General features: G+C 36.8%; 1 protein-coding gene and 1 long non-coding RNA gene across 15 annotated transcripts in view; one reads left to right on the top strand and one right to left on the bottom strand.

Moving 5' to 3' along the window:
* The window catches only part of LOC115940167 (uncharacterized), a 91,689-nt gene extending 84,250 nt beyond the window's left edge, over positions 1–7,439 (bottom strand). For 10 of the 14 annotated variants that reach the window (XR_014139163.1, XR_014139174.1, XR_014139173.1 and 7 more), the window contains exons 1-2: positions 7,291–7,439; positions 4,970–5,028 (exon numbers count right to left, since the gene is read on the bottom strand). This is a non-coding gene — a long non-coding RNA (uncharacterized LOC115940167). Of the gene's footprint in view, positions 1–4,969; positions 5,029–5,703; positions 5,925–7,290 lie in introns of all 14 variants that reach the window. The other 4 variants (XR_014139166.1, XR_014139169.1, XR_014139168.1 and 1 more) reach the window with 3 other exon arrangements.
* Positions 7,440–7,489: 50 nt separating this feature from the next.
* LSM8 (LSM8 homolog, U6 small nuclear RNA associated) lies at positions 7,490–15,096 on the top strand. Its single transcript, XM_006731040.3, has 4 exons — positions 7,490–7,643; positions 8,838–8,878; positions 11,440–11,567; positions 14,334–15,096. Exons 1-4 carry the CDS (start codon positions 7,613–7,615, stop codon positions 14,422–14,424), a joined length of 291 nt encoding a protein of 96 aa, XP_006731103.1. The 5' UTR covers positions 7,490–7,612; the 3' UTR covers positions 14,425–15,096.
* The last annotated feature ends 978 nt before the right edge of the window (positions 15,097–16,074 follow it).

Raw genomic sequence — 16,074 nt, 5'->3', positions numbered from 1 at the left:
TGTTATTCATGGTATGAATTATTAAATTCAGAAAAATGGAGGAATCATATCTCAAAACTGTCAAAATGGGCATTATAGTAATACCTAAAGCTCCTAAGTGGAGCTTGACTGCCTAGGTTCAAAAACCGGCTCTGTGATTTACTAACAAAATGACTTTGGCCAAAACAAATCTCAAAGAAACTAGAACCATGGACCATGTTCACAGGAGAGATGGAGGCTGAGAAGACTGTGAGTGCTTGATCAAGAACACTTAAGATTTCATTAAAGGTTGAATATGTACCACTCCTTGCCCTTATGATAATGTCAGTGTAAGTCAGAAAAACACATGAAGTAAATAGTAATTTGGGTTGAAGAAACCCATGTTTTACTTAATTTCACTGTGAAGGAAATTCTGGGGAGAAGTTTAGAATTTAGAAGGACTTCGTACCACAGAGAAAGATGGTCTTGAACAATAGTACTTAAGTTGTTTATAAGTGCTCCAAAATCAAATACGCTCCAAATCTCTAGGATATAGTACAGTTGATTTTCCAAACGACGTCTTTAGTCAAAATCCAGGAAGATAATAAATTAAGACATTGACTATCTCCATTAGTTTCTATTGCTGATATAACGATTACAACAAACTTAATGGCAGAAACAACAAAACTATTACCTCATGGTTCTATAGGATCAGAAGTCTGGTGTGGAGTGGACTGGACTAAAATCAAGGTGTTGGCAGAATGTGTTCCTTTCTGGAGGCTCTGAGGGAGAATCCATTTCCTTCCCACTAGGCCTATTGGCAGATTTCAGTTTCTAGCCTTTGTGGGACCAAGGTCCCTGTTTTCTTGCTGGCTGTTAACTAAGAGCTGTTCCCAGCTAAAGACGACCACATTCCTTGGATCATGGCCCCCTTTCTCCAACTTCAAAACCATGAACAGTGGAACCTGTTCTTCTCACATACATCTCTCAGAGCCACTCCCCTGTCCTCACTCTTTCACTTTTAAGGATTCAAGTGCATAGAGTGGACCCACCTGGATAATCCAGGATATTCACCCCATCTCAAGGTCCTTAACCTTAATCACATCTGAAAAGACTCTTTTGTCATACAAGGTAACATTATCACAGGTTCCAGAAATTAGGATGTGGACATCTTTGGGGTGGGGTGGGGATTACTCTGCCTAACACGATATCCTATTTGCTTTTCCTAGTCTTCTCAGTGGCACTGATACCTCAAAAATGCAGACAGCCTTTGAGTATACTCTTGGGTATCAGTTCCTTCTGATCTTTAAAAAAAGTCTACATACAAAGGCAGACAATGACATATTATGGACATTTATGGACATACATCTATACAGATTCAAATCTTGTCTTGTGAGTAAAACAATTTATTACTAATTATTGTCAAGATTACTGATCTAGAATCTAGAAGGTTCTGCTACGTGACCTGACCTAGTGAGAGTGCCACTGAACTTCTTTGGGACTCAGTTTCCTTATCCACAAGATGAAATGTGCACTTGGAAACTCCTAAATTTCTTTCTAGCTCAAAAATCTAGATACATGGTCTGAAAAAAAGGAGGGGGCTGGAGGTGGGAGAGTAATTATATCTTAGGTATAAAAACAAAACAACAGCAAAACTTATATAATAAGAACTTTTCAGAAATAGTAAGAAAGCTTTGATTTTCTTTTCATTGTTTTTCTACCCAATACATATTTTAAAGTAACTTCAGCATTTGCTTTCCATTAGTGACTGAAGGTTATTCATGCTTAGTTTTTGTCAATATAATTCATATAAACTGAGGGTTCTAGAGGGGAGGGGGTTGGGGGGATGGGTTAGCCTGGTGATGGGTATTAAAGAGGGCAAGTATTGAATTGAGCAACGGGTTTTATACGCAAACAATGAATCATGGAACACTACATCAAAAACTAATGATGTAATGTGTGGTAATTAACATAATAAAATAAAATTTAAAAAATATATATATAATTCATATACTTCACTCTACCACTCCATTCATCTTTCTGTACTTTCTCACATTATTCATCCCTCATAGCCTAACTTCAGTATTTTTCCCCAAGGGTACCAATAAATTAAATTTGATCGCTCTTTTTTTAAGATTTTATTTTTAAGTAATCTCTACACCCAACATGGGGCTCAAACTCACAACCCTGAGATCAAGAGTCACATGCGCTACAGACTGAGTCAGCCAGACACCCCTAAATTTGATCTCTCTTGTGATATAATGTCACAACAAGGCTAAATCAATCTATGCCTACAGTGTGAACTCTACCATTCAGGAATGAGTTCAGGTGAAAGATTCTAGAGATCTAAGCCAAAGTAATTTCTGTCTTCAATATTATTTTCCAAATTTGTCATGCCAAAATCACAATGAAAAGGACAATATAATTTTACCTGTACTGCAACCCAAGACACTAAACACACTAAGCTTTAAATGCTAGCAAAAATAACAAAATGCAAGTAAATGCACAGCTTAAAATGTTTCTTAACTTGCTTTGTGATAGTGAGAACATATAGATGGCAATTTATACCAAAAAAAAAAGATATTGAATGGCTCAGTTATGAGTGCTCCATCTGGATTAGTCCTCCTCTTTACTTGCTATTTAAATAAAGCCACCCCATTCTCTATGAATTCAAGTATCCTCTTAGGGCAGAGTCAGAGGCTTAAGACCTGCCTGTCCAAAAAACCACCTGGTGCTAAGAGACAGGATGAGCCACAGGAGAAGAGAAGTAAATAGGGGCAGATTAACCGTATTTAAAGCCCAGATTCTCAGTGGAATAGTAACAGTCTGTTGTGCTACAGCACTGTTTTGTATAATACAAATCAGCTCACGTGATTATTAAATAGGGGAGTAATTAAAATAACATGGAAGGTGGGTTGGTTCATATTTAATTTTTCCTAGCACTTTGTCTTGTGCTACCAAGAAACAACAGCTGAATGTAAAGTACGCAGCGGACTCCACGATCCCACCAGGCCTGGAGGGAGATGGTATATAAATGCCATCTTTCATTGCATGGCACCCCATTCTTCCCTTGGCTTAGCTCAGCCCTGTGTTCCACTTTGACAGTGCTTAGTTTGCAATTCTCCTAAATCTTTGTGCAAAAGCCACAGCAGACAATGAATCAGGGCTATCCATCTCTGGCATCTCTACATTTTGTGCAAAGTTTGCAACTGCTTCTCCACCTGCAACCTCTGATGATAACGTTCTCCTGCTCTTGTTTCCATCACTCAGCAGTATCAACTCTTCCATAAACTCATTTTTCAAGCTACCTTCAACTCTTTTTAAAAGTAAATAAGTAATGATAGATTTTCTTTGTTAGGAATTGTGCAGTTCGGTAGTTTCCAAACTTTGCTTCATGTTACACTCACCTGGGGAGCTTCTGAGATGCCCAACCTCCCCCCAATACCATTTAATTCACAAAGTCTGGGGGTGGGGACCAGAGCATCAGTAGTTTTCGAAGATCTCCAGGTGACTTCAATGAGAGCAAAGTCAGAGAACTACTACTCTAAGTCAGTTCAGGTTTTGAGTGGTCCTTTCCAGATCTATTTTTTTTCCTTAAGCTGTGATTTTAAGTGAGCTATTTTTTTGAACGTAGTATTTACAGGAATGTACACTGTAGCCAAAATGTTTATATTACTCTGTAGGTTTCCAAGATAAAAATAATGTAAAGAATGCATAATAGTGGGGTGCCTGGGTGGCTCAGTCAGTTAGGCATCTGCCTTCGGCTCAAGTCATGATTCCAGGGTCCTGGGTGGAGCCCCACGTCGGGCTCCTTGCTCCCCGCGGAGCCTGCTTCTCCCTCTCCTTCTGCCCTCCCCCTGCTGGTGCTCTGTCTCTCTCAGATAAATAAATCAATAAAAATCCTTTTTTTAAAAGAATGCATAAAAGTATATAGAAGTATTTTATTAATATGCATTATCCTTTGTAAAGTGGAACAGTGGACCTCCAGAGATAGACTGGTTCTCCAGCCCGGCAAAGTAAAGTGAAAGCCATCTGAAGGGTAACTATATGTTCTGTGGCCTCGCCACTAGCTGGTGAGCAACTTGTGTCACATGCATGCAGTTCTACGGATTGGCCCCCTGTACTTCAGTAACAAGCAGTCCTGTCTTTTCCTGGGTCTCCCTACTCTTGCCATCCTTCCAATTCACCAACCACTATCACTGTGCAGCCCATGATTTGCTGTCTTCCCCACTGCCTTTCTTAACCACTATCTCTGAATCATATTTTTCCTGCTTTCCATTCCTACTGCTACAAATCAGAAACTCACACCTGCATTCCTGCTGGCCTTCTTAATCCCAGTTCCTACCACCACTAAATAATTAATGTGAGATTATTACGTTTCTCATAAAACCTTCCAAGATTCTAACACATATGCCTCTTCCCCTTCCTTAAGCACTTAAAATGTGTAACCACTCAAATTGTCCAATCAGGAAAAAAAGCAGTGAATAGAATATTGTAAGGGAACAAGCACTGGGACTGAGAGAAAGGTTACCTGTGATGTATGTCCTTCAGTAATCATAACTAATATTTATTAAGTGCTTATCATAGGCCAAACTTTACAAGAATTACTTTTAGTCCCCCAACAATTTGATGAGGTAAGTACCAAAATTTTCTCCATTTTACAGTTGGGGAAACTGCAGCAAAAAGATTAAGTAATCCATTCAAAGTTACACAGTATCCAAATCTAAACAGGCTAGTTCCTGAGTCAGTGTTCTTAATCATGATTCTGTACTGCTTCTCAATTAACAAGTTGGTTGTATTTGATTCTTTTTTTTCCATACCTTAACAAATGGAGTTTAAAGTGACTATCTTAATACCTTAAAAGACAAAGAAATATGAAAAACACTTTGTAATTTATAGTGTTAAATGAGCTAATATTTCCACATCAATTATCTTTCTTTATAATTTGGAATATTTATTGTTTTTCCATGTACTAATTATTTCATGTTTATAATTAAAGTTCTGTACTTACTCAGGAACTTCCTTGTAAGGAGAGATCATGATTTATGTCCTTTTCTGTCTTGGAAAACCCTAGAAAGATTTATTCAAAATTGCTAACTGGTTGACACAATTGGTTGACACTTTTGGAACTCATAGGAATGTAAATCAATAAAAAATAAAAGTAAATAAAAGTTCATACCATGTTAGGTTAAAAGTAATATTTTCCATGGGCCATTCACAGAAAAGTGCAAATTTAGTCTCGCCAGATACTAGTATGAGTCTGATGCTTCAGGTTAATGAAAGAATACAGGATACAAGGGGAGATGAGTTATGTCCTGCTTCTCAGGACAATCATTAAGATCCTCCCAACAGTGCATCCAGAGACCCATGTTATATACATTGGTTTCTACTAACAGAAAGTAACTCCCGGGAATGTCATGTCTACAGATTCTCCTTTCTATCTTTCTTCTGTGCTATTCTTGATAAATCTTGACTGTTGTTCTAGATACAGGCAATTGGGTTACTAATGAGGGGGAGGCTCACGACTGGGGTGGGAGATATATACAATATTAGATTAGTCTTAAATGAACTAAATATGAAAGCAAAATTTACTGTTCTGCTTAAGGTTTAGATTCAGAACTAATGGGATAAAATGAGTATCTATTCCAGCATTCTTTAGTTGACTCCTTTTAACAGTAATAAGAGTATCATTGAAATGAGTAGCACTTTGAGAGGTTTTCACAGAAACTAAAGGTCTCACTGTACCTCTTCATTTTTTAGTTGTCAGATGTTTATACATATCCTTGTCCTCTTGGAACTTAATTTTCCTTTATGAGGTGTTGAGCTCTCTATGTCCATGTACTCCCAAGGTCATCTGGATATAACTCATTTTTTTTGTCTTACTAACTGGACTCTTCCTTATCCATAGGCTTTCTCTCAGCCTCTGTGATCCTTAGCGACTACAGAAAACACAGCAGTGTTAAGACCTGCGTAAAAAAAATTTCAAACCAATGAGACTGTGATGCTCCATAAAAACTAGACGTCTCCTATTTATCTGGCATATTAATTTAATGGGAACTACACGAGGTCATAAATTTGGGATGTATCTATGATAAAATTATTTCTGTAAGTTCCTATATAATGTTACTAAACATTTTGAAACATAAGCACTCTAAGAGATGAAAAACTACATGGATTATTCATTTTAAAAACATAGCACATTATTTTTTAAAAACTCCTTACTAATGATACCTCATTTATCACTAATTAGTACTTTGTTTTTCTTTTATTTCAATGTCTAACATTTGCAAATCACACAATATCTTCATTTTTTCACTTATGGGAGATACTTTCATTTTTCCCCCTAAAAATAATGGGACACTCACCACCTAATTCCTGACTATATGTGGTTTCAAACAGGTCAGAGTAACTTTCAGTATATAAAATATTAACCATTCGGGAGTCATTTTTGTGGGTATGCTGTAAGGAAAACAGATGCTTCACTTTTCAGAAGAAAACTGCTGACGCTGCAAGTTATTTCAAACCCACAGTTCTTCAGTTAAGAAACCACAAGCCTAATAAAACCATAAAGAGATTTTATAAAAAGAATAGCTCTCGCCGGTATTTTGTATATAGATCCTTTTCTAACTTCAATTGTACGTTACAGTAAAATAGGGAGTGATGTTTTCTAGTGATATGTGGGTAATAACCCAAAATAATACCTGTGACAGGACATAAGGAAACAGAGGCCCAGGTAAGTTGCTGTTACTTGTGCAAGGACACTCACATAATTCGTTAGCAGAGCCAAGTCTAAAACCCAGTCTGGTGCTTATCTGGACGCCTCTTCCTGCATCAGTCCTTTCCGAGGCGGTCCAGCAGACCTGCCATTTATTTACTAATTTCATCCTGAGGACCGAGAGGCTTTGTGGCGTGGTAAAGGGAAGGCAGTTTTCGGAGGCTCATATATCTTTGTGTTTGTAGTCAGTTTCTTAAATAAATGAGTAACAACACCTCCATACTGGAGTACTTTCAGAAGCAAACGCAGAATACGCGAACATGCTTTTTACTGTAGTGTTCTCCGGAGATGTATACCGTATGGTCTCAACGTGCATAATTTTGTCGTGGGCCACTGAGCTCCTAAATGATGAATTTTCGGCCCGTGTGGCAGAAAACCAAGGATCATACACCACTTCCCTACACCCACATTTCATATGAGAACAACATTCATCTCTCTACTCGTGATGAAAACACCTTGTTTCGTTTTCTCCCGCCTCCCCTGTCTTCTCTCAACATTTTCCGCCCGTAACTTCTATCACATTGTCTTTCCCTCTACTAGAAAACTCGCTCTCCCACCTTCTCTTTCCTACCCCACCTTCAGGAAGCTTCTTCCCTCCTTCCGCCTCCTGCTCGCTTTTGTCACTCTGGGCCGCTAAGATCGCCGACCCGAGAAACAGCGAAAACACTACGCACGCGCACTAACTCGCCAGCCCTTTGCCTCTCAAGTGTGGTTGGCCGGTTTCTTTCAATCTCTGACTGGCCCAGGCTACGGTGCTGTAACTCTCGCGATACTTGCTGCCACCAGTCGGCGGGAGCCGCCACTCGTTCCTGGCGGGCGTTTTTAGCTCCAGTTGTCGCCTGTGTTCCTGTGGTGCCCAGAGCGGCCGGGCCGAGCATCATGACGTCCGCCTTGGAAAACTACATCAACCGTATCCTCGGGCCGGCTGCCGCGGGCATCAGTCGGGGCCATCGCGAAGCCCGCGTCCGCACTGGAGAGGGCTGGTGCTGGAGAGACCGGGGGTCGGGAGAGGCGGGCGGTTGGGATGCCCGGCCACTGCGGGGCCTGGGCTGCGGGTGAGGGGTTTAAGGACCTGGGACCCGTCAATCCCGCTCCCGGGGCTGGAGCCCGCCGCCCCTGGGGGCCCAAGGCGCCTTTTAATTTTAACTTAAAAAAAAAAAAACAGGGCAGTGTTTATTCCGAACTTTTCCCTGTCTCTATAGAAATCAGCTATCTGTTCCTCTATACTACCCTAGGGCCTATACGTTCACATTTGGGAATAAGATCAACAGTCGTCCTAGCGGCGAGGAGGGTCTCGCAATCCAAGAATTTGTTTTATTCATAGGCTTTGCTTACTGTTCGAAGATACCAAAAACTTTAAAGATGGTGCACAAGTTGAATTTCTGCCCCTTTACCACTTGAAGTCTCAACTTCTTTGTTGATAGAATGAAAATAATGCTTGCTTATTTACGAATAATGCTTGCTTGCCCTTACGAAGGGCAAATAACTTATAAAACCCCGTGTGAAGTCTTAATGTACCCTATAGAAGTACTATCATTTTAAAATCTCAGGATAGAAACATTACATTGCTCTCATGTATAAATTTGGGACAAAAGTGAAATACTAAAGGCTTAACGATGCAAGCATATTGGCACCTTGTGACATTGACTATAGCTTCTTTTTTGAATTCCATAGGCCAGGTCCTGGAAAAAAGTGTCTCAGCACGCTTGAAAACATTCAATATTGATTAATTATCACTAATTCAATTTTCCTTTTAGAGATGAACAGTTCTAGGAAGGGGGGAAATGCCTTCCTCCTAGTCCTATGGGGAGCATTCCCCAGTGAAAAAGAGTACCAAACATCTCCGCTGTTTTGAGATGGGGAAAAAACTGAGCACATACAGAAAGGGATTTTCTTTTCTATTTTTCCCTGTTTTAATTGTGTAATTATCACAAAGATTTGAGGAAGTTAGAAACTTAAAGATACGTTGTGAATGTAATGGCTGTCTTAAGTAGTTGTGTCTTAATTCTGTCACCTTTTTCCTAGTAATTCAAACCATTTCCTTAGGAGATCCCAAGTTTTCATTTTTATTCCCTGAGAATGCTTTCCTTGATTCAGTTATCAGGAACTGTTGCAGTTATAACTTCTGACGGAAGAATGATTGTGGTAAGTAGTAAGCATATTCATTCTCTCCTTGTAAGCTTATTGGTTGTAAATTTTTATGTAAAACTTCTGATCTCTAATGCCTAAGCATCACAGTACACTTGCATTGCAGTTTTGTTATGGTTCAACTCTTTCTTTGATAAATAGCTGCTGCTTCATATTTCCTTCATTAATAAACGTTGGGTGTAATTTACATAAAAAGTTTCTAGGAGCCAGGATGAATAATAGATTCTGTCCTCAGAGACCTTCTAGTCTAGTCTTCAGACATCTGCCTGTATTTTATATTTATCTTCCTCTTCCATTTTTTATTTCCTTCCCCATTCAGTGCTCTGACATTCACTGCGCGAATCATAGTTGTTTTGAAATTTTGTATATGCCTCTTAGAAACTTTATGATTTAGATACTACATATGTAGAATAATGAACATTTAGGGCTTGTATGGTGTTAATATACTTTCAGTCTCTGTAGGTTGTAGAACCTCTGTTTTCTGTAGGACAAATTATGATGATTGACTCTAACTTTTATTTCATCTCATTTGTCCTTTTATCACAGTATCCTCCTTAATTCTAGAAAATTCTTGGATTCTCTCCTTGATCTGTTCTTGACCTGAGGAATTTATTTCATGATTTTTGGCTACTTAATTATTTCTTCAGTTACAGTTTATACATTGCTTGCTTTCAAAAAAGTTTTAAAGCTGTTAAGCTTTCTCTATTTTCTAACTAATTCATATATTTTAATCTCTTCTTTTCCCATTTTGCTGTTGTTTTTGTTTCTTTGCTTTTTTTAATTCTTGTGATTTTTCTCAGTGGGTCCATATGTGACTGTTATCGAAGTGTTAGACTCAGCCATTTATTTAAATGCATATCATGTACCAGGAACTTTACATGTATTATATCACTTAATCTTCAGTACAGCTCTGTGAAGAATTATCCCTGAATTTGAGGTCAGGAACCAGGCTCAGAAAAAGTGCATCACTTTCCCAGAGTCACTTAGATAAGAAGTGGGAGAACCAAACTGGAATTTAAATTCAACTTGACTCCAAAGCTAAAGCTAGTTGCCTTGCTTCCTTCTTAATCAAGAGAACACTCTTTTCTTTTTAGGCTCCTTAGTGTATTTTGTCAAATAAGGACAGTTTGAAATATTTTTATCTCATCTTAACACCTCAAGACATCTATTACTATTAACTTTATTTGCAAATAGTTTTTTTATTTTGTGAAAACCTCAAATTTAAATTTTCCTATTTTTAACAGGATTGATAATAACTTTGAGAATTAATTTAATTTTACAGAAGAAAGAAAATTATTTTAAAAGAGCATTTTGAGTGCTGAAGTTCAGTAGTTCTCTATTCTATTGACACATGGCTCACTTGATAGAATAGTTAGGTGTAAAATGACTTCAAGAGGCTATGTCTGGGTGTGTTAACAACTCTACTAATTAGTTTAGTGAATACCCCATACTTTGTTTCTCTTCCAAATTCTAGGTTATCACTTTCTCTTTATTGTATTCTGATTTTACGTATTTTGATTTTCAAAACATCAAACAGTTTAATAGTGAGCTTTAGAGAATTAACCAACCAAAACTAATATAAGTTGATATTTCTTCAGAAACTTAAACAGCATCTGAGCTACTGTGTTGTGCTAGACCCATATCTTCCTTTATTCAAAACCAAGATTCTCCCATAAAATTTTCTCTGAATATTTCCTTCAGGTTCTGGTTCTAATAATTACAATCATATTTGTATCTACCTTACTGGATTTTGGGAAGATTCAGTTAAGTAAATACATGCGAGGCCCATAGAATACTGCAGATAGTAAGTACTCGTTAAGTGTTAGCTGTTACTACCAGTTGAAGTTTGTATATATTTATGGGACTGATTTGAATCTCCGAAGAATGGTAAATTATATTTGTTTGTTCATAGTAATATAATATAGTGGTTCAGTGGTCTGGGCCTGAAGCTAGCCTTTTGTGGTTCAACTCCTAGCTCTGCTACTTTCTACTCATGAAACCTTGAGAGATTACTTAACCTCTCTGTGCCTCAATTTTTCTTCTCTGAAGTGGGAGTAACTAATATGTACCTCAAAGGATAAAAATTATTTGAGATAATGTGTGCAGTGTGTTTAGCACCTGGCCTAGTACTAAGGTGTAGCATGAAGTGATACTGTTACATTGCCATGGCTGGTATATATGCTTCCCCCTTTTTATATGTTTATGTAGTTTTCCCTTAAATTTCATTTGTTTTAGTCTGTGTCTAGTATTAGCTCCTGAACTATGTGCGCTTTTATGCTACCTCCTTACACTCTACTCACTAGTCAGATGTGTGGTGGTGTTTTCCCCATCTTAAAAAACCAAGAGGTAAGTTTGTTTCCCTGGATACTGTTGGTTATAAAGAGGTATTCTATTTTATAATGGATTTATATGTGAAAGAAGTACTTCTAAAATGATTAAAAATAAAAAAAATAAGTACTCTGTTGCTATACCTGGCAACTAAAATTTTTGCATCATTGAAATTACACATTAAGGTAAACCACAATATTTGTCTTTTTCTCTTGAATGTTTCTTTACAGGGAACACTGAAAGGGTTTGACCAGACCATTAATTTGATTTTGGATGAAAGCCATGAACGAGTGTTCAGCTCTTCACAGGGAGTAGAACAAGTGGTGCTGGGATTATACATCGTAAGAGGTGACAATGTGTAAGTAAAGTATGTCCTCTTTTTAAGACGGGTTAAATATACTACAGGTATATACTGCTTGCTATATGGAAAAGGTTTTTATCCACCGAAATTGGTCCATATTTCTGATAGTTAAGTGGCCTAGATAGGGTCCAGAAAGGGTCCTCCCTTACACTGAATGCTTCATTAGAGAGGCTTTTTAAAATGTTCTTTCAAAATACCCCTAATTTTAGAGCAACATAAATACACTTCTAGGGTCTAAGGCTAGGGTTTGAAGGTGCCTTCAAAATCTCTTGTGTGAACAGTTTTAAATAATTCATCTTCTATAAGTGTTAAATTTATAAATAAGTACTTTTCCATTACTTACTAAATTTTTAGTACAATTGGAACACTTAAGATGCCCCATGTTTATGCTGTAAAATCAGTGAACTTGTGACATACTGATATGGCAGTTTGAGAAGACATATTTTTGTGGTAGCAATTTAAAAAGTCTGCAACAGTATAGAGAGAGTAATACTGTCCAATAGAACTTGTGATGATGGAAATGTATATCTGCATTGTCCACTATGTTAAGGTACTAGCCACGTGTGGCTATTGAGTGCTTGAAAAATGGTGTGACTAAGGAATTGAATTTTAAATTTAATTTAATTACTTTTAATAGTCCAATGTGGCTAGTGTAGTTAGAGAGGCTAGAAGATTGTTGGAATCAATTTTCTAGGGAGTATAGAATTAAAACATAGCTGGAAGTCTGCAAAAGATCTATTACACATCTCACATTATTTTGGAAGACAAATAGGATATAGAAGATGAAAGAATACTTTATTCATTTAAATTATTTATCTTAAGAAAATCACCTTTAGATAGATAAATTATTTGATCTTTAATTAAAAAATCAGGGGTTTATAAGATATTCTAAAGAGGTGAATTTTAGGTGTAAAGTTATAAAGTGAGCTCTAAAAAAAAAAAAGAGAGAAAGGCAAAGCATTTAGTGGGGACCAGTTTCCCTGACCAGAATAATAGTGATTATTTATATTGGGGTTCTGCCTAATAATTGATTTTAAGAAACTTTCTCCCACTTTGATTTAAAAAAAATTAAAAAACTTTTTTTTTGAATTTCAATTTAAAAAATTTAAAAAATTTAAAACCTTGTTATAGATTCAGTGATGTGCTACAGCCAGCTTGACTGGCTCACAGAAGCAGATTGTTATATTTTCAGGAATTTTGCAAGCTGGTTGATTGATGTTTTGTTGGTGGTAGCTTGAAATTGACCATAGTGGGAGTATTTGCACTATGGATATGAGTAAACACTGCAGAGCTGCCTCCCCCTTTTCCTTTGGAGAGCCAGTTTTTTTTGTTTTTTTTTTTAAAGATTTTATTTATTTATTTGAGACAGAGAGAATGAGAGACAGAGAGCATGAGAGGGAGGAGGGTCAGAGGGAGAAGCAGACTCCCTGCCGAGCAGGGAGCCCGATGCGGGACTTGATCCCGGGACTCCAGGATCATGGCCTGAGCCGAAGGCAGTCACTTAACCAACTGAGCCACCCAGGCGCCCCTGGAGAGCCAGTTTTAAAACATGTACCAGCACTCTGCTGTCTTCCATAAGGATTTTAAATGATACTGAATTTTTTTTTTTTTAACTTTTTTTTTTTTAATTTTATTTATTTATTTGACAGAGAGAGACACAGCGAGAGAGGGAACACAAGCAGGGGGAGTGGGAGAGGGAGAAGCAGGCTTCCTGCCAAGCAGGGAGCCCGATGTGGGACTCGATCCCAGGACCCTGGGATCATGACCTGAGCTGAAGGCAGACGCTTAACGACTGAGCCACCCAGGCGCCCCGATACTAAATTTTTTTAAGATGGAATTGAGATCATTGATTTGTTTTATATTGAGAAAACGTAATATATTTTCTCAGAGTTTGGTACTTATCATTTATTAGAGAGCTAGAGGCTTTATATAGTTTAAAGCACACTTGGGCAAATTCTGTATTACAAGTATTCACCTATAGAATTTACTCTTATTAAAGCCAAACTAATTTAAACAACCAATTTTTTATGGAATAATGTTTTATACATATCCTATGGTGTGGCTATAACAAATGTATGTATCCAGCTGCTGAGCTATGGCTTGGTTCCTAGAATGATATTAATGAAATTAATGTTAACAGATGTTATGGTAGTGTTGAATCAAGGAAAGATTTGCTGGCTTTAACCTTAGCCAATCACATCAAAAAATCATTTGCTATGATATCTGAGTACTCTTTGCTATTATTATATTTATATGTGAAGAACTGTACTTTTTGGTCTTGGATTTAAATTGAATGAACTGAGAAATCCTGAAAAGGAAACTAATGGATGTTACATATATGTGTGTATATATATATGTATGTATGTTGATGGATTTAGTTCATTGAAGTTACTCAAATAGTAGACATTTTTATTTGCTTATTTAGTAGTGATTTTGTGATCAACCCCAACACGGTCCGTGGATTGAATTGTTGAGTTGAAATCATAGGATTGGTTTTGTACCATATCTATCTGATATGTGTCTTTTTCCTTTAAAGACTCATGATCCAATCACACTATATGCAGTCTGTCCTTTAATACTGGCTTCTGTAATAATGTTGCCTTCAGATTACTTCTTGAAGTAATTCGTGACTTAAATGTGCAATTCACTACTTCATGAAAATGATATTTGCTTTTCACCTTAGGTTGTTTTTACTGTGTCCTTCCAGTTTTTTTAGAAATGAGATTGTTTTTAACTGATTTTTTTCTCCTTAAATAACTACAGTGCAGTCATTGGAGAAATTGATGAAGAAACAGATTCTGCGCTTGATTTGGGGAATATTCGAGCAGAACCTCTAAACTCTGTAGCACACTGAGGAAAAATTACATACATTGGACATCTGTATATCTTTGTATAGAAACTGATTATTCTAAGGATGATGTATGAAATTTTTATGAATGTGTAATTGTAGACTTTGACTCCATATTGATTCATTGTAATATGATATGTAAATTAAAATATTTCTACATTTCCTTGAAAAACATTTTTTTTTTCCCCCTAAATCATAGTTTTGGTAGCTTGTTTTTATTTTTCTCTTAAATAGTATGAAAATCTAATGTTTACTTTAGGCACTTTTAGAACAAATATTTCATATTTTAATACTTACGGAAAACTAGTTAAAAAAAGAACAATTTGTGTGCTGTGTAAATCAAGCATACAAACACCTTCATTAGTGCAGGAAACATGTGTTTCCCTATTTTTAAGAAAGTCACAGAAAGGTAAGTCTTGTAATATGAACCATCCTCATTTATCACACTGCCTTGGTGGTTGGTTGCTCTCTAGCACCTTAGAAGTGTAGGTAAAAATGTGTTTGGTTGAAAAAAAGGAAAAATGCTAACAAAGTTGCATATTATCTGAAAAAAATGGATTACATATAGTCTTAAAAGCCATCTTAGCTCTTAATCTTAAAAATGGGGGAATTTCTAGTATTAAAGGAGTTTGTTGTTGTTTATAAATGTGAGTAAATAAACCTGATGTTTATATTGAGGCAGTGCTTGCTGTTATTGTCAACAACTTCCTGTGACTCCTTGGTTCCATAAACCTGTTTTCAAAAGAAGTAAACATCGTTTCTCAGAGCAACAATCAGTAGAATTGGTTGATTATTTGAGTGAATCAATTAAGTGGATAATGTCCCTCATCTACAAGTAGGCTGTTTTCTAAAACCCTTTGTACAGCTGTGTGGACTTCTTAAAGAATCCATAGAAACAATGGTACAAATAGTGTTGAGATATCTAGACTAGTCCACAGAAATTCTCATCAACTCACTGAGGGCTAAAGTGTGTAACTTTGTGGTGAGTAGAAAATAGAAAAATACTTATATTCTTGTAATTCAAGCAAAATTTAAATAGTTTTTCTTTTTTTTAAATGAAAGTGTTTGGCAATAGGGATTGGCAAGCTTTTTTGTAAAAATGCAGATAGTAAATATTTTAAGCTTTGAGGACCATATGGTCTCTCACAGCTACTCAACTCTGTTGTTGTAATATGAAAACAACCATAGATAATACATAAATGAATAGTTGTGGCTGTGTTCCAAATAAACTTCATTTACAGTAACAGGTGGCAGGCTGGATTTGGCCTGTAGGCCATAGTTTGCTGACCCTTGGCTTAAAATAATACAAGCTCAGTAAGAAAAGATGAAGGCTAATTTGTATAAAATCTGAAAAGGGCTTCTGGAGTAGATCCTTTCAGAGTTTAGAGGTAGATTTTGTTCATATTTTTTTAATATTTAAGACTCTACTTATTAGATATGATAGTTTTTTGATTCACAAATAAAACATTTTCCAGAGGAAAATATCTTCATAGAAATCAGACTTGTACGAAGAGAACTGTTGAGATAGTTTTCTTCACTGGTCACCAGGCACCGTCACCCAGCATAACTTGCTTGATGTTCTGTTACTCGGGGCTGCCTCAGGATTAGACAGGGTTTAGTTAGTATTGGCTATCATAAATATTTGGCTTTTGTAGT

This window comes from Leptonychotes weddellii, chromosome 12, assembly GCF_054177405.1.
Source record: "Leptonychotes weddellii isolate Sample4059 chromosome 12, ASM5417740v2, whole genome shotgun sequence".
NCBI lineage: Eukaryota > Metazoa > Chordata > Mammalia > Carnivora > Phocidae > Leptonychotes > Leptonychotes weddellii.
The sequence above is the reverse complement of the archived record's forward strand: the minus strand, read 5'-3'. Positions and strand labels throughout refer to the sequence as shown.